This window comes from Cyanistes caeruleus, chromosome 27, assembly GCF_971803275.1.
Source record: "Cyanistes caeruleus chromosome 27, bCyaCae1.hap1.1, whole genome shotgun sequence".
In the NCBI taxonomy this organism is placed as follows: Eukaryota; Metazoa; Chordata; class Aves; order Passeriformes; family Paridae; genus Cyanistes; species Cyanistes caeruleus.
In genome coordinates, this window is record NC_141727.1 from 917,625 (window position 1) to 938,730 (window position 21,106).

At 67.4% G+C, this 21,106-nt stretch overlaps 3 protein-coding genes across 10 annotated transcripts; 2 read left to right on the forward strand and 1 right to left on the reverse strand.

The window, feature by feature from the left end:
- Positions 1-233: 233 nt before the first annotated feature.
- Positions 234-4,926, forward strand: TMEM98 (transmembrane protein 98). 3 transcript variants are annotated; one of them, XM_086864025.1, is made up of 8 exons: positions 297-431; positions 1,555-1,626; positions 2,404-2,589; positions 3,003-3,134; positions 3,383-3,416; positions 3,563-3,678; positions 4,102-4,161; positions 4,667-4,926. In XM_086864025.1, exons 3-8 carry the CDS (start codon positions 2,459-2,461, stop codon positions 4,872-4,874), a joined length of 681 nt encoding a protein of 226 aa, XP_086720151.1. In that variant the 5' UTR covers positions 297-431; positions 1,555-1,626; positions 2,404-2,458; the 3' UTR covers positions 4,875-4,926. The 3 variants fall into 3 exon arrangements, with proteins under 3 accessions (XP_086720153.1, XP_086720151.1, XP_086720152.1); XM_086864027.1 differs by lacking the exon at positions 1,555-1,626 and having other exon boundaries at positions 234-431; XM_086864026.1 differs by lacking the exon at positions 297-431 and having other exon boundaries at positions 1,537-1,626.
- Positions 4,927-6,266: 1,340 nt separating this feature from the next.
- On the forward strand, positions 6,267-12,556 carry GRN (granulin precursor). Of its 6 annotated transcripts, none has more exons than XM_086864028.1 (13): positions 6,267-6,330; positions 7,227-7,330; positions 7,406-7,477; positions 7,578-7,662; positions 7,746-7,849; positions 7,931-8,078; positions 8,152-8,258; positions 9,733-9,847; positions 9,925-10,022; positions 10,517-10,759; positions 11,453-11,695; positions 12,037-12,321; positions 12,393-12,556. In XM_086864028.1, exons 2-13 carry the CDS (start codon positions 7,241-7,243, stop codon positions 12,489-12,491), a joined length of 1,689 nt encoding a protein of 562 aa, XP_086720154.1. In that variant the 5' UTR covers positions 6,267-6,330; positions 7,227-7,240; the 3' UTR covers positions 12,492-12,556. The 6 variants fall into 6 exon arrangements, with proteins under 6 accessions (XP_086720154.1, XP_086720158.1, XP_086720157.1 ...); XM_086864032.1 differs by having other exon boundaries at positions 6,271-6,330; positions 12,037-12,137; positions 12,523-12,556; XM_086864030.1 differs by having other exon boundaries at positions 6,312-6,437.
- Positions 12,557-12,604: 48 nt separating this feature from the next.
- FAM171A2 (family with sequence similarity 171 member A2) lies at positions 12,605-20,845 on the reverse strand. The gene is made up of 9 exons (XM_086864374.1): positions 20,694-20,845; positions 17,701-17,928; positions 16,601-16,693; positions 16,293-16,451; positions 16,031-16,207; positions 15,813-15,929; positions 15,372-15,498; positions 13,511-14,782; positions 12,605-12,894 (listed from the first exon to the last, which is right to left on the reverse strand). Exons 1-9 carry the CDS (start codon positions 20,800-20,802, stop codon positions 12,840-12,842), a joined length of 2,337 nt encoding a protein of 778 aa, XP_086720500.1. The 5' UTR covers positions 20,803-20,845; the 3' UTR covers positions 12,605-12,839.
- Between the last annotated feature and the right edge of the window lie 261 nt (positions 20,846-21,106).

The following is a 21,106-nucleotide window of genomic DNA, read 5'->3' on the forward strand; positions in this document are numbered from 1 at the left end:
TGGGGGCACAAGGGGATACTTTGGAGAACAAAACAATGCTTCGAGGGTGCAGCAGGGACACTTTGGGACAGAATGGAGCCACTTTGGGATGCACTTTGGAGCGCAAGGAAGTGCTTTGTGACAAAGGGGATTCTTTCAGGAGCGCAGTGGGAATGTTTTGGGACATTTTGGGACACTTTTGGATGCACGGGAGGCACTTGGGAACTTTGAAAGGCACAGGGGAGCCTCGGGGCGGGAGGGGGCGGTGCCGGGGCCGATTCCCACTCCCCTCTCTGCTCCCTCCCCGCTCCCATCCCGATCCCTCCCCGCTCCCATCCCGCTCCCTCCCCGCTCCCTCCCCGCTCCCTCCCCGCTCCCTCCCCGCTCCCGGCCCCGCTCCGCGCCCCCCGCCCGGCTCCATCTTGTTCGCGGCCGCCGCGGAGCCGCTCCAGGTGCGGGGGGGCCGGGAGGGATTGGGGGAACCCGGGCGGGTCTCAGGGAGCAGCCGAGGGAGCTGGGAGGGGATCTCCCATTCGGGACCCCCCCAGCCATCCCCCAACCCCCCCCCCACCCCCCCCAGGCGCTCTAGGGGACTCCTGAGAGTGATCCCTCCCATAGAGCAGTGCTGGGACCCCCCAGAGACCCCCACCCCCACCTCTGGACCCCCGGAGCGACCCCCAGGGTCAGGCGGGACTCCATCAGCCCCGTGCCCCCCCCCAGCAACCGGGGCTGTGCGGGACCGGGACCCGCCAGCAGCGACCCTCCCCCCCCCCAGATCCCCCCAAACACCCCGGGTCCCCCTCCAGCACCGACCCCCCCACACCTCCCCAGACGCTCACAGACACCTCTGGACCTCCTAAACCGCAAAGTCCCCACCGCCAGATCTTCACAGGACCCACTCAGCAGCTCATCCTCCCTCACCGAACTTCACGGGACCCCCGGCACCCCCCACACCCCCACAGGGACTCTCCGGACACCCCCCCAGAGAGCCCCCCCACCCTCACAGGGCCCTCCCAGCAGCGTCCCCCCCACTCCCAGAACACCCCCAAACCCCCCAGCAGTGCCCCCCTCTCCCAGTGCCCCCCCAGAGTCCCCCTTTCCCCTGGCTGCCAGGTCCCACCTGCCCAGTCAGGGTCCGACCCCAGCCCAGCCGGGACAGGGACACCCCCTGTGGCTGGGGACACTCTGGGGGGGCCTGGGGACACCTCCGGGGCTGTGCCCACCCCCAGGACCAGGCACCAGGGGGTTACAGCAAAAGCAGCTTTGGCAGCCAGAATCCCTCTTACGGCTTTAATCGCAGTGAGAAAGTGGCGGGGGGGCCACCCTGTCCCCCCCTCACTGTCCCCAACCTTGTGGGGTTGCAGGGACAAGCGCAGCCGGGCTGGAAATTTAAGCCAAATCCCTAAACCTGGCTTAAAATTCAATGGGATTTAAGGGAGAAAAACCAGAAAGGGTGGGAGGAGGGGGGAAGCTGAGTGAGGCTGGAGGGTTTCGGGGGCCCATCCTGCACCCCCCCTTTGTGGAGGGCCCAGGTGTGAGTCAGGGGGCAAAGGTCGGCGCTGGCCGTGTTTGCAGGCCCGGCACGGAAGTGGCACCGTCCCCGCGTGTCCCCGTGTCCCGCCCGGCGCTGCCTCCCGGCTGGAGCAGGTAGGGAGGGCAGGGATGGAGCCCCCGGCCCGCAGGATGGGCACAGGGGGTCCCCCCCACAGGGTGGGAACCTGGCAGGGACACCCAGTCCATCCCTGTGGGGACATGGGGTCCCCTGGGCCTGGTATGGCCGGTCTCCTGCTGTCCATGGGGACATGGGGACATGACATGGGGACACACAGGCCCTACTGCTGCAGCAGGGGTGGCTCGAGGGTCCCCATGGCCCAACTGGGATCAGATTTGGGGGATCCCCATGGAAAGGGGGCTCTGGAGGTCCACATGACCCCATAGGAATCAGAACTGGGGGGTGTCTCCTTAGGGACCAGGCTCTAGGGGCCCCCATGGCCCTGTAGGGACAGGGCTCCGGGGTGTCCCTGTGGCCCCATCGGGACAGGAACTCTGGGCTCCCTACAGGGATCAGTCTCTGGGGGTCTCCATGTCCCCATAGGGACAGGGCTGTGGGTAGGGGTCCCCAGAAGAACACGCTCTGTGGCTCCCCATGCCCCCCTAGGGCCCAGGCCTTGCTCTCCTGACTCCAGCCCCTGTCCCCGTGTCCCCATGGCCATGGTGATGGCATGAGGGCAGCCCCCCAAATCCTGCTGCACCCCACACCCAGTGTCACCACATCCCCCGAGTGACACTGCCTCTAGGAAGACCCTGGGGACAGGGATCCATCTGGGGGTGACCTCAGGTCCTGGCTGGGTGTTTTGGGGTGCGGGGTTGGAGAGGAGAAATCTGTGGGGTTCTAACACCTGTGGGGTCCCCCTGTCACTGCAGCCCCAGCGTGCTGTGATGGCACCGGACGCCTGAGCCCCTCGGGCGGGGACCAGCCATGGAGACCGTTGTCATTGTGGCCATCGGGGTGCTGGCCACCATCTTCCTGGCGTCCTTCGTGGCGCTGGTGGTGGTGTGCAGGCAGCGCTACTGTCACCCCAAGGACCTGCGCCACCACTACGACACCAAGTGAGTGACCCCGTGTGGGCAGCAGCGTCCCTGTCCCCAGCAGGGAGGGACCCCAACCCCCATGAGCAGGGGACAGTGCTGAGGAATTGTCCAGCATCATCAAGGAGATGATGTGGGCGATGTGGCCACAGTCATTGGGGGGACAAAGATGGGGACACATCTGCCATCATCAAAGGGATGAAGGTGGGGACGTGTCCAACACCATCCAGGGAACAAAGATGGGGACAAGTCCACTGTGATTGGGGGATGATGCAGGGGACATGTCCAGCATCATCAGAGGGAAGAAGTTTGGGACACATCCACATCACCAGGGAGAAAAGAATGGGGACACGTCCCCCAGCATCAGGGCCATGGGGCTGTGGGGCAGCCTGAGGAGGTGGCCCTTGGTGGGATGTCCGCTGTGCCTCTGACAGACCCATCGTGGACCTGATGGGGACCACAGAGACGCCATCGGAGCCCTCGGAGCTGGAGCTGGACGATGTGGTCATCACCAACCCCCACATCGAGGCCATCCTGGAGAACGAGGACTGGGTCGAGGACGCCTCGTGAGTGTCCCTGTGTCCCCCCACTGCTGGGGACCCCTGTGCAGTGCCAGTCCCCCATCCTGGGATGCAGGGGACAGATTTGGAGGTCACCAAGCCACAGCGATGGTCCTCAAGATTGTCTTGGGGTGGGAATATCCCCACAGGTCTGGGGGACATGGGGTGGGGGCTGGCAGGAGAGGGGGACACACAGGGGACAAGGACAGAGCAGGGGGACACAGGTGGATTCACACATTCCTCCCTCTCCACAGGGGTCTGGTGTCCCACTGCATCGCCATCCTGAAGGTGAGTCAGGGCATGGCACTGGTGACACTGGTGGCAGTGGCATCAATGGTGACATTGTTGGTACTCGTGGCACTGGTGCTGATGGTAGGTGGCACTTGTGGCACTGGTAGTGATGGTGGCACTGAGTGCCCACCACTGTCCCCCAGATCTGTCACACACTGACGGAGAAGTTGGTGGCCATGACCATGGGCTCGGGCACACGCGTGAAATCCCCAGCCAGCCTGGGTGACATCATCGTGGTGGCCAAGCGCATCAGCCCCAGGTGACAGGGGGCTCTTGGATGGAGTCCTGTGGATCTGGGGTGTCCCCAGGAATTGGGGGGGGGAAATTCCAGGGCTCTGGAGGGTCCCCAGAGATTTGGGACAGGGTAAATCTGGAGGGGTCACGGGGGCTCTGGGGATGTCCCGGGGCTCTGAGGAGGGTCCTGAGGCACTGGGGGGGGACCCTGGGGATTCTGGAGGGAAGCCTGGGGACTTTAGGGGTGCTTGGGGACTCTGGGAGGTGTCCCACAGCCCTGGGGTAATTTTGGGACTCTGGGAGGAGTCCTGGGGCTCAGGGGGTTCCTGGAGTTCTGGGAGGGTTCCTGGGGCTCTAGGGGTGTCCCAAGGCTCCAAGAGGCCTCTTGAGGCCTGGGCTGGGTGTGTCACCACAGTGTCCCCTGGTGTTAACGCTATCCCCACCGCAGGGTGGACGATGTGGTGAGATCCATGTATCCCCCGCTGGACCCCAAACTGCTGGACGCGAGGTGACAGTGGCAGGAGGGACAGGGACACTCCTGGGTGGGGGAATACCTGTGGGGGGGGGGACAGCCCCCCATGCCATACCACACCCCTGGGGACATCCCCAGGTGACCCAGCAGGACAGGGAGGCCCCTCGGTGTGAGCAGATCACAGAATATCCCAGAATATCCCAGAATATCCGAGGGACCCCAAGGATCACCCAGTCCCATCCGCAGCCCTGCCCAGACCCCCCAACAATCCCACCCTGTTCATCCCTGGAGCGCTGTCCAAGCTCTCCTGGAGCTCTGGCAGCCTTGGGGCTGTGCCCATTCCCTGGGGAGCCTGGGCAGTGCCAGCACCTCTGGGGGAAGAACCTTGCCCTGATACCCAACCAAACCCCCCCGTGACAGAACCTCAGGCCATTCCCTGGGTCCCATCCAGGTCAGACAAACCAGGGGCCACGCTGCTTCTGTGGAAGCCACCGTGGTGACGGGGTGGTGGCAGGGCGCTGACAGCCCCGTGTCCCCGCAGGGCCGCGGCGCTGCTGCTGTCGGTCAGTCACCTGGTGCTGGTGACCCGCAGTGCCTGTCGCCAGCCGGCCGCCCGCCACTGGGTCGAGCGGTCACTGGCGGCCGCCGAGGAGCACATGGCCGTGCTGCGCCAGGCTGCCATGGCCACCGAGCCCGAGCGGCCCCCGGGCCCCGCCGAGCCGCCCCGCCAGGAGCAGTCGGCCATCTGAACGCAATAAAGGCCCCGTGTGCCCCCCAAGCCTGGCACGGGCACCTCTGGGATGGGCTGGTGATGTGGTGTCTGGATGGAGAGGAGATGGGGAGGGGAATGGGGGTGTTCAAGGGGACGTTGGGGCTCTAGGGAAGGACTGGGGGGCTTGGGAGGGAGTGTGGATGGGGTTTGAGGGGTTTAGAGAGGGTTTCAGGGTGTTGGGGGTTTAGAGGAGCAGGAGGGTCCAGGGAGGCGTTGAGGGACTTGGAAAGGAGCGTGGAGAAATGTTGGAAATGGGGCTTTAAAGGATTTTGAAGGGTTTGGAATGCTGGAGGTGGTTTGGGAGGTTTAGAGGGAATTTTGGGTGGTTACAGGGGGATTTGGAGGGGTTGGGGGTCTAGGGAGAGGCTGGAGGGTTGGGAAGGGAGTGTGGAAGGAGGTTGGTATGAGCTAAAAGCGATTTGGAAAGGTTGGGAAGGTCAGAGGTGGTTTGGTGGGTTTGCAGGGGATTTGGGGTGTTCAAAGGGGAGGTTCGGAGTTCAGGGAGGATTTGGAGGGAGTTGAAGTTGAGGGGGTTTGAAGGGAGGTTTAGGGGGTGTTGGGAGTGGTTGGGAGAGGGTTTGGGGTAAATTTACTGGGACTGGGGAGGTTGGGGGGTGATTTGGGGGAGCTGAGGGAGAATGAGGGAGTTGGTGTAGGAGGGGAATGTTTGTGGCTGGTTAGGAGAGGGTTTTGGGAAGGTGGAGGGGGTTTGGAGGGGCATTGGCACTGGAGGGGATTTAGGAGAGTTTGGGAGGGTGGGAAAGATTTGGAGAGGGAGGTTGGAAGTTTTGGGAAGGGTTGGAGAGGTTGAAGTGGTCTTTGGGGCATAGGGGGTTGGAGGAGATTTGGAGAGGATTTAGGGGCATTGGAAGGGAGGATGGGGGAGTTGGGGGGGCAAAGACTGGAGTTTTGGGAGGATCGGGGAGACTGGGGAGGACTGAAGGGGGCTGTGGGAGCTGATGGAAGTTTGAGGGGCTGGGGAGGATTTGGGGGAGTGGAGTAGTCTGGGGGTGCTGCCTGCCCTGGGAGCAAGGTCTGGAGGGGTCAGCAGCACCGAGGGGCGAAACCCTGTGCCCTGGGACGGGGTCGGGGCCGCACAGGGGGCTGAAGGCTGTAGGCAGAGGGGTCTGTGCCCCGGGCAGGGGGGTCTGAGGGGTCCCCGTGCCCCGGTCCGTGCCCCGGTCACTCCGGGCCCAGGGTCCGGCCGAGCCCCCCCCCGATTTCATCGCCCGGGGAGGAGGGGCTGCTATCACGTGATCTTCCGTCACGTGACGGGGGTGCGGCGGTCGCTGTGCCCGCCCCCTCAGCCCGGGCTGGCCAATGGGAGCGCGGCAGGCGCGGCCGGTGGCCAATGAGCGGTGGGGGGCGGGGCTTGCGGTCAGAGGGAGGGGGGGGCTTGCGGCAGGGACCGGGAGAGGGAACTGGGAGCGCTGGTGGGTACCGGGGTCACCGGGGGGCACCGGCATCACGGGGTGACTCGGAGGGACCGGGAGACACCGGGGAACCCGGACGGGCTGGGAGCGCTGGGAGCCACTGGGAGGTAGTGGGAGCCACTGGGAGCCCCTGGGAGCTGCCAGGAGGAACTGGGAGGTGCTGGGAGCACTGGGAGGTGCTGGGAACATTGGGAGGTGCTGGGAGGAACTGGGAGTCACGGGGTCACTGGGGGGTACTGGAGGTAGCTGGGAGTCATACGGACGACTGGGAAGTGCTGGGAGGAACTGGGAGTCACGGGGGTCGCTGGGAGACCGTGGGAGACACTGAGAGTCGCGGGGAGGTCATGGGGGAGCACTGGGACGTACTGGGAGTCCCTCCTGGGAGGCGTGCTGGGAGCACTGGGAGCACTGGGAGCACGGGGGGCACTGGGAGCTCTGGGGGCACTGGGGGCTCTGGGGGCACTGGGTCTGGTGCTGGGGGATGTCCAGGGGTAGAGCCCAGCCCTGCCCGGGGGGGTCGCAGTGACACTGGGGTCCCCCCGAGCTGTCCCCCAGCGAGGGGAGCGGAGCCCCCCCGGGCCGGGGAGGAGGTGTCAGCAGCGGGGAAAGGGAAGTGAAAGTGATTGTGGAAGTGGGACTGGGGGGGGGCCCGTCCGGCGCCGCAGGGAGATGGTATCGGGCGCGGTTGGGGTACCACACACCGCAGTGCCCCCCCCGCTCTCTGTGGGGTACCCCCAGCACCCTGAGGTGCACCCCGGGGTGGGGGGGCTGCGTGAAGTGCGGGGCTGGGGCTTTCCCAACACATGGCTGAAAGAAGAAGTGAGATTTGGGGAGCAGAGCTGCCCGCCCACTCAGTGAGAAGGGAAACAGGCCGGGGGGTTCGGGGGATCCCACAGGTGCTCCCAGAACCATGAGGACCCTCGTGCTGCTGTGGGTGGCCCTGGCCAGCGTGAGGGGCCAGCTGCCCTGTCCCCATGGGGGACCCTGCCCCGTGACCCCGGTGAGTGCACAGGGTTTGGGGGGGTCTGGGGGCTGCAGCAAGGGATGATGACCCCTCCACCCCGTGCTCCCCAAGGCCCTGCCTGTCCACAGTGCAATGGGGTGTCAGGACAGCTCATCCTGCCCCGCCAGCTGCCAGCTGCCAGAGGTGAGCCCCTTCCCCTGTGCCTCAGTTTCCCCCTCTCCCTGGCATTTGGGAGGCACTCCCTGACCCCCCCCTGCCCTCCCACCCCTTTCTCTCTCCCCAGAGTGTCCCCTGCGCCGGGGGCCACCGCTGCTGTCCCCGAGGGTCCCACTGCAGTGCTGATGGGGAGTCCTGTGTCACAGACCTGGGTATGGGGGCACAGGTGGGGGGTGTTAGGGGTTGGCCTCAAGAGGACAGGACGGACACGGGGCTGCCTCACCTGTCTCTGCAGCTCCCCGTGCTGTGCCCTGTCCTGACGGCCAGTCCGAGTGTCCCGATGATGCCACATGCTGTGTGACAAGCAGCGGCGCCTGGGGGTGCTGCCCCATGCCCCAGGTATGGGCTGTGGGGACACAGGGACACTGAGGGGGGACCTGGCATGGCCATCACTGTGACAAGCGTGGCTGGTACCCACAGGCCTCATGCTGTGCTGACAAGGTGCACTGCTGTCCCCATGCCACCGTCTGTGACCTGACCCACGGGCGCTGTGTGTCCCCCAGCGGTGACACTGACGTCCCCCTGAGCACAGCCTTCCCCTCCTGGAAGCGCCAGCCCCCTGCCCCAGGTAAGGGGTGTCCCCTTGGGGTGCCCTCGCTGTGCCCTCGCAGGGGACACGGTGACACTGTGTGTCCCCCCAGTCACGCTGCGCCAGGTGCTGTGTCCTGATGGCCGCTCGGCGTGTCCTGACGGGACAACCTGCTGCCAGCTGTCCCCAACGCAGTATGGCTGCTGTCCCCTGCAGAACGTGAGTGCTGCCACAGCCATGGGCACCCTGGGACAGGCAGCTGTGCCAAACCTGTGCCCAGCACCCCAAACCAGCCATCCCCCACTGAACACCCCAAACCAGCCATCCCTCACTGAACACCCCAAACCAGCCACCCCTCACTGAACACCCCAAACCAACCACCCCCACACTGAACACCCCAAACCAGCCACCCCCACACTGAACACCCCAAACCAGCCACCCCCCCACTGAACACCCCAAACCAGCCACCCCCCACACCAGCCACCCCTCACTGAACACCCCAAACCAAGCACTCCCACACCGAACACCCCAAACCAGCCACCCCTCACTGAACACCCCAAACCAGCTATCCCCCACTGAACACCCCAAACCAGCCACCCCCCCACTGAACACCCCAAACCAGCCACCCCCCCACTGAACACCCCAAACCAGCCATCCCCCACGGAACACCCCAAACCAACCACCCCTCACTGAACACCCCAAACCAACCACCCCCAAACTGAACACCCCAAACCAGCCACCCCCCCACTGAACACCCCAAACCAGCCACCCCCACACTGAACACCCCAAACCAGCCACCCCCCACTGAACACCCCAAACCAGCCATCCCCTCACTGAACACCCCAAACCAGCCACCCCCCACACCAGCCACCCCTCACTGAACACCCCAAACCAACCACCCCCCCACTGAACACCCCAAACCAGCCACCCCTCACTGAACACCCCAAACCAACCACCCCCAAACTGAACACCCCAAACCAGCCATCCCCCACTGAACACCCCAAACCAGCCACCCCTCACTGAACACCCCAAACCAGCCACCCCTCACTGAACACCCCAAACCAACCACCCCCCCACTGAACACCCCAAACCAACCACCCCTCACTGAACACCCCAAACCAGCCAACCCCACACTGAACACCCCAAACCAGCCACGCCCTCACTGAACACCCCAAACCAGCCATCCCCCACTGAACACCCCAAACCAGCCACCCCCCACACCAGCCACCCCTCACTGAACACCCCAAACCAACCACCCCTCACTGAACACCCCAAACCAGCCATCCCCCACTGAACACCCCAAACCAAGCACTCCACACCCCCAACACACACCACTCACCCTGTACCAGCCCATTCAGGCACCCCATTCTGGACATCCCAATTTCAAGCACCTCACAGTGGTACCAGGCACCCTGTCCCAATGATCCCACACCAGACATGCCTTGCTGGGCATCCTGTGGTGGACACTGGGCCCTGGACACCCCACCCTGTGCCATGTCCCCCATACCAGGCACCCTATGCCCTGCCCTCCAGGCTGTGCACGCCCTGTCCTTGTCCCCAGGGTCCCTGTCACCCCATATCTCTCCCCCCAGGCCGTGTCCTGCAGTGACAGAGCACCTCAATGCCATGCCCCCTATGTTTGCACCCCGTGTCCCCATCCCCAGGGTCCTTGTCATCCTGTGTCTCCCCCCAGGCCGTGTGCTGCGGTGATGGGCAGCACTGTTGTCCCCAGGGCACCACCTGCGACCTGATCCACTCCACCTGCACCTCCCTGGGGGGCTCTGCACTCCTGGCAGCACTGCCCACAGGTAAGACCCCAGCAGGGACCAACCCCCTGTCCTGTCCCGGGGAGGGGACACCAGCCCTGACTGTCCCCTGTCCCCAGCTCGTGACGTCAAGTGTGACGAGGAGACGAGCTGTCCCGATGGGAACACGTGCTGCCGGCTCAGCTCAGGGGCCTGGGGCTGCTGCCCCCTCGAGCAGGTACGGGGGGTCCCCTGTGCCCCCCAGGATGAGCAGATGTCCCCTGGCCCCCTGGGTGGGATGAGGGGACACAGCTGTGTCTTGTTCCACTGAGAAGGACAAGGGTGGGGGTTACAAGGTCCCCTGTCCTCCAGGAGGGCTCCCATTCCCTGATGTCACATGGGGATGGGGGTGACACTGAGTCACCTTGACATCCCCCACTCAGACCCCCAGTTAGTAAACTGGGACCAGTTTGGGGCTCCAGTGGTGCCCCAAAGGGACAGAGGTGGTGAAGGGACATGAAGCCACCAGGACGCTCTGGGACCTTCCCGAGTCCCACTGAAGGGGGAGGTCAAGAGTGATGGGGCCCCAAATCCCCCCTTCCTCACTGCTGGGGCTGGGGTGGGGAATGGGGATGGTGGAATGGGCAGGAGGGGACACATCTGTCCCGCCTCCTGTGGAGCTGGCAGTGTCTGGGGGTCCCCTGTGCTCAGCGCCCCCTCTTTGCCCTCCAGGCCGTCTGCTGCCCCGACCACGTGCACTGCTGCCCCCAGGGCTACACCTGCGACCCCGAGGGGGGCAGCTGCCTGCAGGGTGGGGGCACCCGCCAGCCCTGGGTGCGCAAGACCCCGGCGCTGCCCCGGGAGGGACAGGTGACCTCGGGGGATGTCAAATGCGATGAAGAGACGAGCTGTCCTGATGGGAGCACCTGCTGCAGGCTGAGCCTGGGCACCTGGGGGTGCTGCCCCCTCGAGCAGGTGTGGGGTCTCTGCCCATGGCAGTGGGGGTCCATGGCTGTGTGGGGTGGGGGACCTGGGGGTGCACCCAGGGGAGTGGGGGATCCTGGCATGAGGAGATTCCAGAGGGTCCTGGGGTGTCCTTGGAGGGGGGACGTGGCTCAATGGACCCCGAGTGGAGCACCTGCCTGGGGGACATGGGAATGTTCAGCAAGGCACAGTCACTACCTGTCCCTCTCAACAGCCCCATGGACTGGGGGTGTCCTGTGCCCTGAGGGGACAAAGGCCAATGTCCCCTGTCCCCTGAGCAGGGTGAGGGCAGATGTCCCTTGTCCTCCAGGAAGGACAGGGCAAGCTCCAAACCCCTGATGTCCCCATGGCCCCACAGGGCCCCTTTGGTGCTCTCCAACCCCAGTCAGACCCCTCTGCAAACTGGGACCAGTTTGGGGTTCCAGTGGCAGGTGGTGACGGGGGCACACAAGGCCACAGGGACATGAGGATTCCCAGGGACATTCTTGCATCCCACAGAGGGGCAGAACATCACAAGAGGGTCCCCATGTCTGCCCCCCTCAAAGAGGGGATGGAGCCAGGCTGGGTCTAGGGGGGGTGGAACAGGGGAGGGCAGGAACAGGCAGGAGGGGACTTGTCCCCTGGAGGTCCCCAGCTGTGTTGCTGGGGGTCCCCTGTGCTCAGCCCCCCCTCTTTGCCCTCCAGGCCGTCTGCTGCCCCGACCACGTTCACTGCTGCCCCCAGGGCTACACCTGCGACCCCGAGGGGGGCAGCTGCCTGCAGGGTGGGGGCACCCGCCAGCCCTGGGTGCGCAAGACCCCGGCGCTGCCCCGGGAGGGACAGGTGACCTCGGGGGATGTCAAATGCGATGAAGAGACGAGCTGTCCTGATGGGAGCACCTGCTGCAGGCTGAGCCTGGGCACCTGGGGGTGCTGCCCCCTCGAGCAGGTGTGGGGGGTTTCGGGGTGGGGGCACCCCAGGGTGAGGTCTTGTCCTGGGGAATGAGGATTTGGGAATGGAATGGAGAGGGGTAGGGACGGAGCGTGACTGTGGGGGAGGCCCTTTGGGGACAGGCAGGGCTGGGGTGGGCAGAGACATGGGATACTCCCACATTTGTCACTGGTCCCCTCAATGGAGGGTATGTGGGTACCCTGGGGACAGGGCCTGGCACAGTCCCTGGGGCTCTGCCAGGGACACCCAGGTACCTGGGGGTGCCTGATGTACCTGTGCCCTGGTACCTGGACACCTGGAGCCGTGTCCCCCACTGACCCCATCCTTGCGTCCCCCAGGCCGTTTGCTGCGGGGACCACCAGCACTGCTGTCCCCGAGGCTACACCTGCAACGTGGCCACCGAGAGCTGTGAGAAGCTGCTGGCGCCCACCCCACTACTGCCAACCCCCTCAGCCCCTCGCCAGGCCCCCTCAGCCCCCCGGCGGCCACCCCCCGTCCCACTGCGAGCCCCTGGCACCCACCCGGGTGGCCTCGTGCCCTGCGGTGCCAGCGGCTCCTGCCGCAGGGGCCAGCGGTGCTGCCAGGCCCGGGGAGGCTCCTGGGGGTGCTGCCCCTTTGCCCAGGTGAGTGGGGGGACACCAGGGTGGGGGTGAGGGGTGGCATCACCCCCCTCTCACTCCATCTCTCTCTGCAGGGCTCCTGCTGCTCCGACGGCCGCCACTGCTGCCCCGCGGGGTCCCGGTGCAGCGGGGGGGGCTGGGGCTGCAGCCCCCAGCACCCGTTCCTGTTCTGATCTCACTGGGGACACCACCACCACCCCCGAGTGCCACCCCCCCAATAAACGGTTTCTAGGAGAAATTCCATCCATGGCTCCTGGCAAGGGGGAAACTGAGGCAGGAGGCGGAGGCAGGGGGGTTTTGTGTGTTTAATATATTAATGCCTCTAAGGAGCAGGCAGGACGTGCAGGCAGGTGCAGGCAGCAGCTCCCTGCCCAGCCTGGCACCCGGGGGGGTCCCCATGGCCCCCCCTCTGCCAGCCTGGCCCCAATGACCCCTCTTCATCCTCACCACGTAGAAAACGTTTAGAAACACAGTTAAAATCCAAAGGGGGATGAGGGTGGGGGACGGGAGCCCCCCGGCTCCTATGGCAGCTTGGAGGCACCACTGGCTCGGGGGGCAGTGCCAGCCCCCCCTGTCCTGCAGGGACACAAGTGGGGACATGGCTCAGGACTGGGAGGACATGGAGCATGCAGTTCCCACCCCCAAAAGACAGGGAGGTGGATGGTGGTGGGAGGGGACAGGGGCAGCAGGCATGTGGCAGAGCCTGGTGGCACAGGGTGGGGGTCTCAAACACACGAGGACACGGTGGCCTGGCTGTGCTCTCTCTGGCCCCTCCCCTGGCAGAAGGGGTCCGTGGTGCTGGGATGAGGTGGTGGTGGGGTGGGACAGTGATGGGACACGATTGTGGTGGGCTGGGACAGCGGTGGGACGGTGACAAGGCAAGATGGTGTGGGGAGGGACGACACGGCAGTGCAGGATGGGACAGTGACAGGACACGGTGGTGGGAGGGTGGGATGGGATGGGATGACAGCGGTGGGATGAGATGATGGGCTGTGTGGGATTGAGCTGGGATGGCACTGATGGGACAGGATGACAGCTGGGATGAGATGGCAGTGCGATGGCACAGCGATAGGACAGCGATGTCAAGACGGCGGTGGGAGGAGACAGTGCTGGGCTGAGACGGGTGACAGCAGCGGTGTCCCCACCATCTCAACACCCCCCGGGGACCAGGGACCGCCCTGCCCGCACTCACTTGACATTGAAGACCATCAGAGGCCGCTCCTCCCGCTTCTGCCAGGGGCTCTTGCGGTCGCCCCCCTCGTCCCCCGCGTCGCCCGCCTCGGCCAGCGCCTCCTCCTCGGGGCTGGTCAGGGAGTCTCGGGGGGCTTCGCTGGCGCTGCTGCGCCCGCTGCCCCCCCCTCGCCGCCCCCCGCTGCCCGCTTCCAGCAAGGGGGCCAGCGAGCTGTCCTCGGGGGAGGCTGCGGGCAGCGGGGGCCGGGGCCCCCCGTCCTCCTCCCCGCCTCCGGCCGCCCGGGGAAGACGGGGAGGGGGCGCGGGGCCGGGACCCCTCTCGCTGCCCTGCAGGTCGATGTAGGAATGCCGAACCTGGGAGGAGCGCCCGTCCAAAGACACGAACCAGGCTCTCGGAGGTCGCGGCCCCCCCAGTTCCAGGAGCTGCTGCCCCGCCAGCGCCTGCAGCTCCCCGTTGAGCTGGGCCACCGCCGACCCGTCCAGCAGCACCGGGATGGCCACCGAGCCGCTCACCGGTTGGGGGGCACGGGCCCCGGCCCAGTTTTCCCCTTCCTCGAAGGGCTGCCCGGAGGATGGGGGGGGCGGGGGCGCGGCCGCGGCCGCCGTCGAGCCGGGTCCCCCATCGGCTTCGGGGGGACCCTCGGGCTCGCCGGGGGCCAGGCGCATGTAGCGGGCGGGGATGAGCAGGGTGGGCATCACCCCCCGGTAAACCTCCTCGGGCCCCCCGCCCCGGTCCAGGGGGCCGCAGAGCAGCAGGGGCCCGGGGGGGGCCAGCGAGGGCGGGCGCGGGGGGGGCTCGGGCAGGGGGTGCTCGGGCGGCTGCGCCCCGTAACGGGAGAACGAGGGCGAGGGGGGCCGCGGGGGGAAGGCGGGGGTGCCCCGGGGGTGCTCGTCGGGCGGCTGCAGCCCGTCCACCGAGCGGGCGGCACGGAGGCCGAAGGCTTCGCCGGGGCGCCCGTAGTCCTCGTGGGCGGGGGGCTGGCGGCGGCGGGGGGCCAGCGTGGCGGCCGCGGGCCGGGGGCCGGCGCGGAGCGGGGCGGGGGCCGCAGGCTGGAAGAAGTCCGGCCGGGCGGGGGTCAGCTCGCGGGTGGAGGGGGGCAGGCTGGGGGTGGGCAGGTCGGTGTCCCCCCCCGAGGAGGCGGTCTCCAGGTGGCTGCCCCCGCACAGGAGGTCCAGCTGGGACACCGACGTGGCCTGGTCCCGGCGCGCCGCGTCCAGCGGCCCCGGCAGCGGCAGCTTGCGGTGCTGCGCCCGCGGCTTCAGGCACCGCCGCCTGCGGGGAGACGGCGACACGTGGGGCCGGGGGCCGCCTGCTCCCCCACCCTCGCCTGCTGGAAGGAGCTACAGGAGGGGGCTACAGAGCACGCGGGGGTGCTGGGTACTGGTGTCCCCCCTCCCAAGCCAGCCATAGGACACCCTGCAGGTGTCTGGAGATCGGTGTCTGGCTCCCAAATCCAGCTGAAGAGTGCCCAGAGGTGCCACGGGCTGGTGCCTCCTCCCCATAGCCAACTAGAGGGCATTGGGAGGTTCCAAGGGGCAGTGACTCCCCCAAAACGGCTACAGGGCACTCAAGGATGCCAGGAGGGTGGTACCCCTTTCCCATAGGGGTAGGCACCTAGGGGTCTAGGGCACCTGGGGGTGCCATGGGGTGGTGCCCCCCTTCCCAAAGCCAGATCCAGGGCACCCAGGGCTACCAGGAGGATGCTGCCCCCTCCCCGTAACCAGTTACACGGTGCCTGGAAATGCTCCCCCCCAGTTATGGAGCACCCAGGGGGTACAGGTGGGTGCTGACCCTCATTCCCACAGGGAATGTTGGGTTCTGTTCCCACCCCCAGCGTGGTGAGGATGCAGCCGGTGCTGACCTGCAGTAGTAGATGAGGAGGCAGAGGAGGATGAGGACGAGCAGCGCCAGGGCACCCAGGATGGTGAGGAGGAAGATGGTGTGGTAGGTGGTGATGTCTGTCACACCTGCTGCCATCGCCACCAGCCCTGGGGACAACAGGGTCAGAGGGGAGCCCCCCTCAAGAGTGCCCTGAGGGGCTGTCCTGGGACAGGTCTGAAGGGGGAGGCAAAGGGAACCAGAGCACCCCAAGGGGCTGCAGTGCCCCCCAGCCTCAGGCAGCCCTGGGGACAGCGGGATCAGGGAGAGTCCCCACCCCAACAGGAGCACCCCAGGGTGGTCCCAGCTCCCTCAGGCAGCTCTGGGACAGGGGGTCAGAGAGGGAAACACCCCAAGGTGCTGCCACCCTGTCCCTAGAGCCAAGGGACACGGGCCAGCAGGGCACCCACACGTGTCACCTCACCTGTGCTGGGGGAGGGCAGAGCTGCTGCCCAGTATCCCAGCTGGGAGGAGACGAACGTCCAGTACAGCTGCCGGCCTTCCTTTCGGATCAGCCCCGTCCCGTTACGGACCCACAGCCCTGTGGGGACACGCTGGGCTGAGACCCCTGGAACCCCTCACAGCCCCCGCCACCCCCAGCAGGAGCCGTGTCCCCCTCTGCCACACTCCGGCAGCACTCACCGCTCTTGGGGTCAAACCTCCAGGCTGGCACGCTGGTGGCCACCACGGCCGCGGCGTCGGGGGCCAAAGGGACGGACAGGTGGACGGGGCCGGCCAGCGGCACCTCGGTCCCGTTGCCGGTGAACAGGTGGACGCTGACAGCCGCCACCGGCGCCAGCTCCAGCCAGGTGCCATTGGCTGCGGGGACAAGGACGGGGACATCCCTAAGGAAGGGCCACATGGGGTGCGCCCCCACCCCCCAAGTCCCCGGTGTCCCCCGTACCGCTGCCGTCCTGCTCGGCCCCGAGGAAGGCGGGGAAGGCGCGGGCCGGGCCGGGGCCGGAGGCGGCGGTGAGGGATGCGGCGAGCTGGCTGTAGGTAGAGCTGCGGGGCAGGCGGGCTGCCCGCCGGGGAAACTGCGCCCACGGCTGCCCACGGCCACCTGCGGGGACACGGCGGGTGGCAGCAAGAGGGGGAGGACGGTGGTGTCACCCACCGACATCCCCGTGGTTCAGCCGGGGGGCACGGGCTGGGTGGCAGCACCCAGGGGGGCCGGTGGTGTCACCCCCCTGTCTCACCCCCCTGTCTCACCTGGGGATCCCAGGAGGATCTGCACCAGGTCCTCGTAGAGGATGAGGGTGGCCGGGCGCTCCGGGAGCAGGTAGAGGCTGATGGAGGCGTAGACTGCAAGGGGAAGAGGAGGTAGTGGGGGACCCCGAAATACACACACACTCCTCCCAGGCTTGGGGGGAATGATGGGGAGAGAGGGGGTGGGGAAAGGGGAGACAGCAAGGGGTGAGGAGCATTTGGGGACAGGGACAGGAGGAAGAGGTGGGGGCAGGCAGTGGGCAGGGTGGTGGGACCCCCTCCACAATCCCATCCATGCACCCTCCATCCCTGTCGCTGTATCACTTCATCCCAGTACCCCCCATTCCCCCATGTCCCTCCCCATCCTGTACCCCACAATCCCTGTACCCTCATTCCCACCTCCCCAGCTGAGTGCTCCCATGTGTGCCACCCACCACCCCCAGGTGACCCCTCCCATTGGTGCCACCCCCACTCCCCCCTGCCCTGGGGAAAAGGGCTGGAGTGTATCCCAGGGGGAGCCCCCAACTTCCCCTGCCATGGGATGGGATGGGATGGGATGGGATCCATGGGATGGGATGGGATGGGATGGGATGGGATGGGATGGGATGGGATGGGATGGGATGGGATGGGATGGGATGGGATGGGATGGGATCCATGGGATGGGATGGGATGGGATGGGATGGGATGGGATGGGATGGGATGGGATGGGATGGGATGGGATGGGATGGGATGGGATGGGATGGGATGGGATGGGATGACTTGGGGGCTACCATGACGTGGTTGTCCCCTCCCAAAAGGGCCAGAGCCCTCCCAAACACCCTTCTGTAAGGGTCCCCTACACTGAAACCCATTAGGGGTCCCCTGTAAGGAAGGGACTGAGGTCCCAGTAGGGACTAAAGACCCCACACCAGGGCTCAGAGCCCCCCAGTTAGGAATTTAGAGCCTCCAATATGGCCCAGAACCCTCAGGAAGAGATTTGGGATCCCTTTAGGAAAGGATTGTGCCCCCCAGTCAGACTCAGAGGCCCCAGTAAGGGACTGGGGACTCCCAGGCAGAGCTGCCCAGGAAGGCACCGGGGTACCCCCAGGCTGGGGGTGACTCACGTGGCAGTTTGGTGACGCGCCAGGGGACAGAGGCGGTGACGTATCCGCGACGCGCGGCGGTGACGAGCAGCCAGGAGCCCAGGCGGTAGGGCACGGGCAGGACCCCGGTGCCCGTCTGGTCGGTGGTCCCGGCTGCCAGCGCGCTGCGGGCGCCAAACACGTCCAGGGCCGCCTGCGGCAGCGGGGCCAGTGTCCCACTCTCAAACACCTGCACCCGCAGCAGCACCTCTGTGGGGACACGGTGGGGACAGTAGCGTGGGCACAGGCACCCCCACAGTGCCACCGGGACAGGGACAAGGACAGGGACAGGGACAGGGACAGGGACAGGGACAGGGACAGGGACAGGGACAGGGACAGGGTGGGTGGGACACACCTCGGGGGCACCATCCCAGCAGGTGGTGGGACACAAGCCAGGGGTCACACACACCACCCCAGGGGGTCATGAGCACCATCCCGGGGGGACATGGGCACCATCCTGATGGATGATGGGCACCACAGCAACAGGTGGTGGGACCTGTCCTGCTGGGTCATGGCCACCATCCCCATCACAGGGGGTCATGGCCAACAGCACAGGGGGTCTGGCCACCATTTCAGCAGGTGGTGGAACACACCCTGGCAGGTCATGGCCACCATCCCAGGGGTGTCATGGTCACCATCACAGCCACCATCCGGGCAGGTGATGGTCACCATCCCTGCAGGTGGTGGGACCCACCCTGACAGGTCACAGGCACCATCCCAGAAAGCCATGGGCACCATCCTGGTGGGTCATGGCCACAATCCCAGCAGGTGGTGAGAGCCATCCCAGTGCCCACCATCCCCAGCAGGTCACAGCCACCACCCCGGCAGGTCACAGGTGCTCCCCAATAGGCAGCAGGTCCTGAGGGGGTGTGAGCATCACTGCTGTGTGCCCCCCTGAGGGGGCTCCTGGCCCCAGGGTGCCGTGCCCACCCGGGTGGGTGCACCCAGTCACATCACTCTCAACTCCCCCACCAGAGGTGGGCACCCCCTGGGTGTCGCTCACACCTGTCCCAAGGTCGGGGGTCTCGACCCCAGCAGGCCCCACCGGCAGCAGAGGGAGGGATCTCCCCAACAAGTCCCCGCTACAGGGCCCGGCTCGAGGGAGGGGGGGGACCCTAAACCCCCGTGTGCCCCCGGCCCCCCCGAGCCAGCGCCATCCTGCGCATGATCCGCAGCCCTTGGCAGCGGTCCCGGCTCCGGCGCCGTCACCCAGGCAACGACCTCCTTCATCCCGCGCCCCGGGGCTCCCGCCCGGCCCCCCGCAGCCCCGGAACCCCCCGCTCCACCCGGCACCCCGACCCGCCCCGGCCCAGATGCGGCCCAGATGTGGCAATGGGCGAGAGGGGGAAATTCGCAGCAGCTGCTCCAGCGATGCACGGGGCGGGGGGGGGGCGGGTTTGAGGAATGGAGGGGCTGGGGGTGTCCCCCCGCATGGCGGGGACAGCCGGCACCCGAGGGCAGGAATGTCCCCGCGGCCACCCGCAGCTGCCGGGGACAGCTGGCACCGCACCCCAGACTCCGCCGGAGAGGGGGGGCCATGGTGCCACCCCTAGCGTGGGGGCACCGACATGGCCGTCCCGTCCCCACTCGCTGTCCCCCCACCATCACCATCCCCAGAGGGTGGTACGGGCACCGGAGGGACACTGGCTCCCCGCTGGCTCCCCAGTGCCTCCCAGTCTGACCCCAGTGCCTCCCAGTCTGACCCCACGGTCCCATGAGGTGGGGCGGGGGATGCCAGGCGCTGGGGTGGCAGTGAGGAGCCCTGGCACGTCTGTCACCCCGCGGGACGGGAATGGGCAGGGGTGACACCAGAGGGGAGCTGAGCCAGCACAGACAGCACGGGTCAGGGACCCCCCTCACCCCACAGCCCCCCTCTCACCCCCCGGCACGCCTCACCCTGGCACAGGGGCTTTGCCAGGAGGGTTTGGGGTGCAGGATGAGGTCAGAGGGAACCGCGGGGACCCCAAGGCCCACCCTGCCTGCCTGATGCACCCCCCACCACCCTACACCCCCCGGTGCTGCTCGGGATCCCCCTGCCCACCCACCATCATGCACCCTCTGACCTGGGACCTCCACCCACCATCAGACACCCTCAAGCTCTGCTCAGGACCCCCACCCACCCTCCAGCACCCCCAAGCCCTGTCCACGGTCCCCACCCAACTTCCTTCACCCCCTGGTTTGTGACCCCCACCCACCATCACGAACCCCTGGCGCTCCCCGGGACCCCCCCCCCGTTCTGTACCGCAAGGTCTGGGACCACCCCCACCCTCTCGTCCCCCCAAGCTCTGTCCGTGACCCCCACCCAGCCAGCTGCACCCCCTGGCACTGCCCAGGCCCCCCACCCATCACCCTCTGCCCGCCGCTGGCCAGAACCGCCCAGGGAGGGGGGGACAGACGGACAGACGGGGGTGCGGCCGGACCGACACAGCGGGAGATGGACGGAGGATGGACAAGGGGGATGGAGCGGGGGAATGGAGCGGAGGCGCGGGCGCGGTGGGGAGGCGGGTGGGCAAGGACGGGGGTGTAGGAGCCGGGGGGGCCGGGAGGGGATGGGGATGTCGGGATCATGGGGATCCGGGGCGGGGGGCGGCGGGGGTGCGGGGGCCGGGGGGTGCCGGGGAGTGTCGGGGCGGGGGTCGGGAGGGGGCCGGTGCTGCTGAGGGGGTGACGGAGCCAAGGGATGTCGGGGGGACATCGGGGCGGGGGTCGGGCGGGGATGGGGGGCCGCTGCTGGGATCGATCGGGGGGCGGTGCGCGGGGGGGCGATCGGGTTCAAAGGATGCCGGGGCGATGTCGATGCGGGGTTCGGGCGGGTATGGGGGAGTGGGGGCGTTGGTCGGGCTGGGGCAGCGGTGCGGAGCAGGGGGTGGAGGCCAAGGGATGCCGGAGGGATGTGGGAGCGGGGGTCGGGCGGGGAGGGCGGCGGGGGTGTTGCCGGCGGCGCCCCCCGCCCCGCACACAAAGGCCGCTCTCACCGTGCGCTCCCGGCTCCGCCGCGCCCCGCGCCCGCCGCCCGCCCGCGGCCGCCAGCAGCAGCAGCACCGGCAGCGGCGGCAGCGGCGGCAGGAGGCGGCGGGGCCGCATGGTGGCTCCGCGCCGTTACCCCGCCATGCCCGGCCCGCCCGGCCCGTCCGCCCGCCCGCCGCGGGGACCGGGCTCCACCTGCCGGAGCCGCCGGGCACGGCCGCCCAGTGCCCACCCCCGGAGCGGCACCGCCCCGGCACCGGTACCACCCCCGGCACCGCCCCGAGACCCCCCAGACCAACCCCCGGCACCGCCCCAGAGCTCCGGCACCGCCCCCTCCAGATCCCCCAGACCCGGGCCCCGTCGCCGGTACCGCAGCACCGCCGGTACCGCTCCCCGGGACCGCTCCGGGACTCGCTACCGT

What these genes read in the sequence shown, in the direction of transcription:
- GRN (XM_086864028.1), top strand. Translation starts at nt 7,241, where the DNA reads ATGAGGACCCTCGTGCTGCTGTGGGTGGCCCTGGCCAGCGTGAGGGGC. An exon ending in GTCCTGTGTCACAGACCTGG is followed by an intron (nt 7,663 to 7,745) that starts GTATGGGGGCAC and finishes CTGTCTCTGCAG; the next exon opens with CTCCCCGTGCTGTGCCCTGT. An exon ending in GCGCCAGCCCCCTGCCCCAG is followed by an intron (nt 8,079 to 8,151) that starts GTAAGGGGTGTC and finishes GTGTCCCCCCAG; the next exon opens with TCACGCTGCGCCAGGTGCTG.
- TMEM98 (XM_086864027.1), top strand. Translation starts at nt 2,459, where the DNA reads ATGGAGACCGTTGTCATTGTGGCCATCGGGGTGCTGGCCACCATCTTC. An exon ending in CGCCACCACTACGACACCAA is followed by an intron (nt 2,590 to 3,002) that starts GTGAGTGACCCC and finishes TGCCTCTGACAG; the next exon opens with ACCCATCGTGGACCTGATGG. An exon ending in CCCAAACTGCTGGACGCGAG is followed by an intron (nt 4,162 to 4,666) that starts GTGACAGTGGCA and finishes GTGTCCCCGCAG; the next exon opens with GGCCGCGGCGCTGCTGCTGT.
- FAM171A2 (XM_086864374.1), bottom strand. Translation starts at nt 20,802, where the DNA reads ATGCGGCCCCGCCGCCTCCTGCCGCCGCTGCCGCCGCTGCCGGTGCTG. An exon ending in GAGGTTTGACCCCAAGAGCG is followed by an intron (nt 15,930 to 16,030) that starts GTGAGTGCTGCC and finishes GTGTCCCCACAG; the next exon opens with GGCTGTGGGTCCGTAACGGG. An exon ending in TCTGCCCTCCCCCAGCACAG is followed by an intron (nt 15,499 to 15,812) that starts GTGAGGTGACAC and finishes TGTTGTCCCCAG; the next exon opens with GGCTGGTGGCGATGGCAGCA.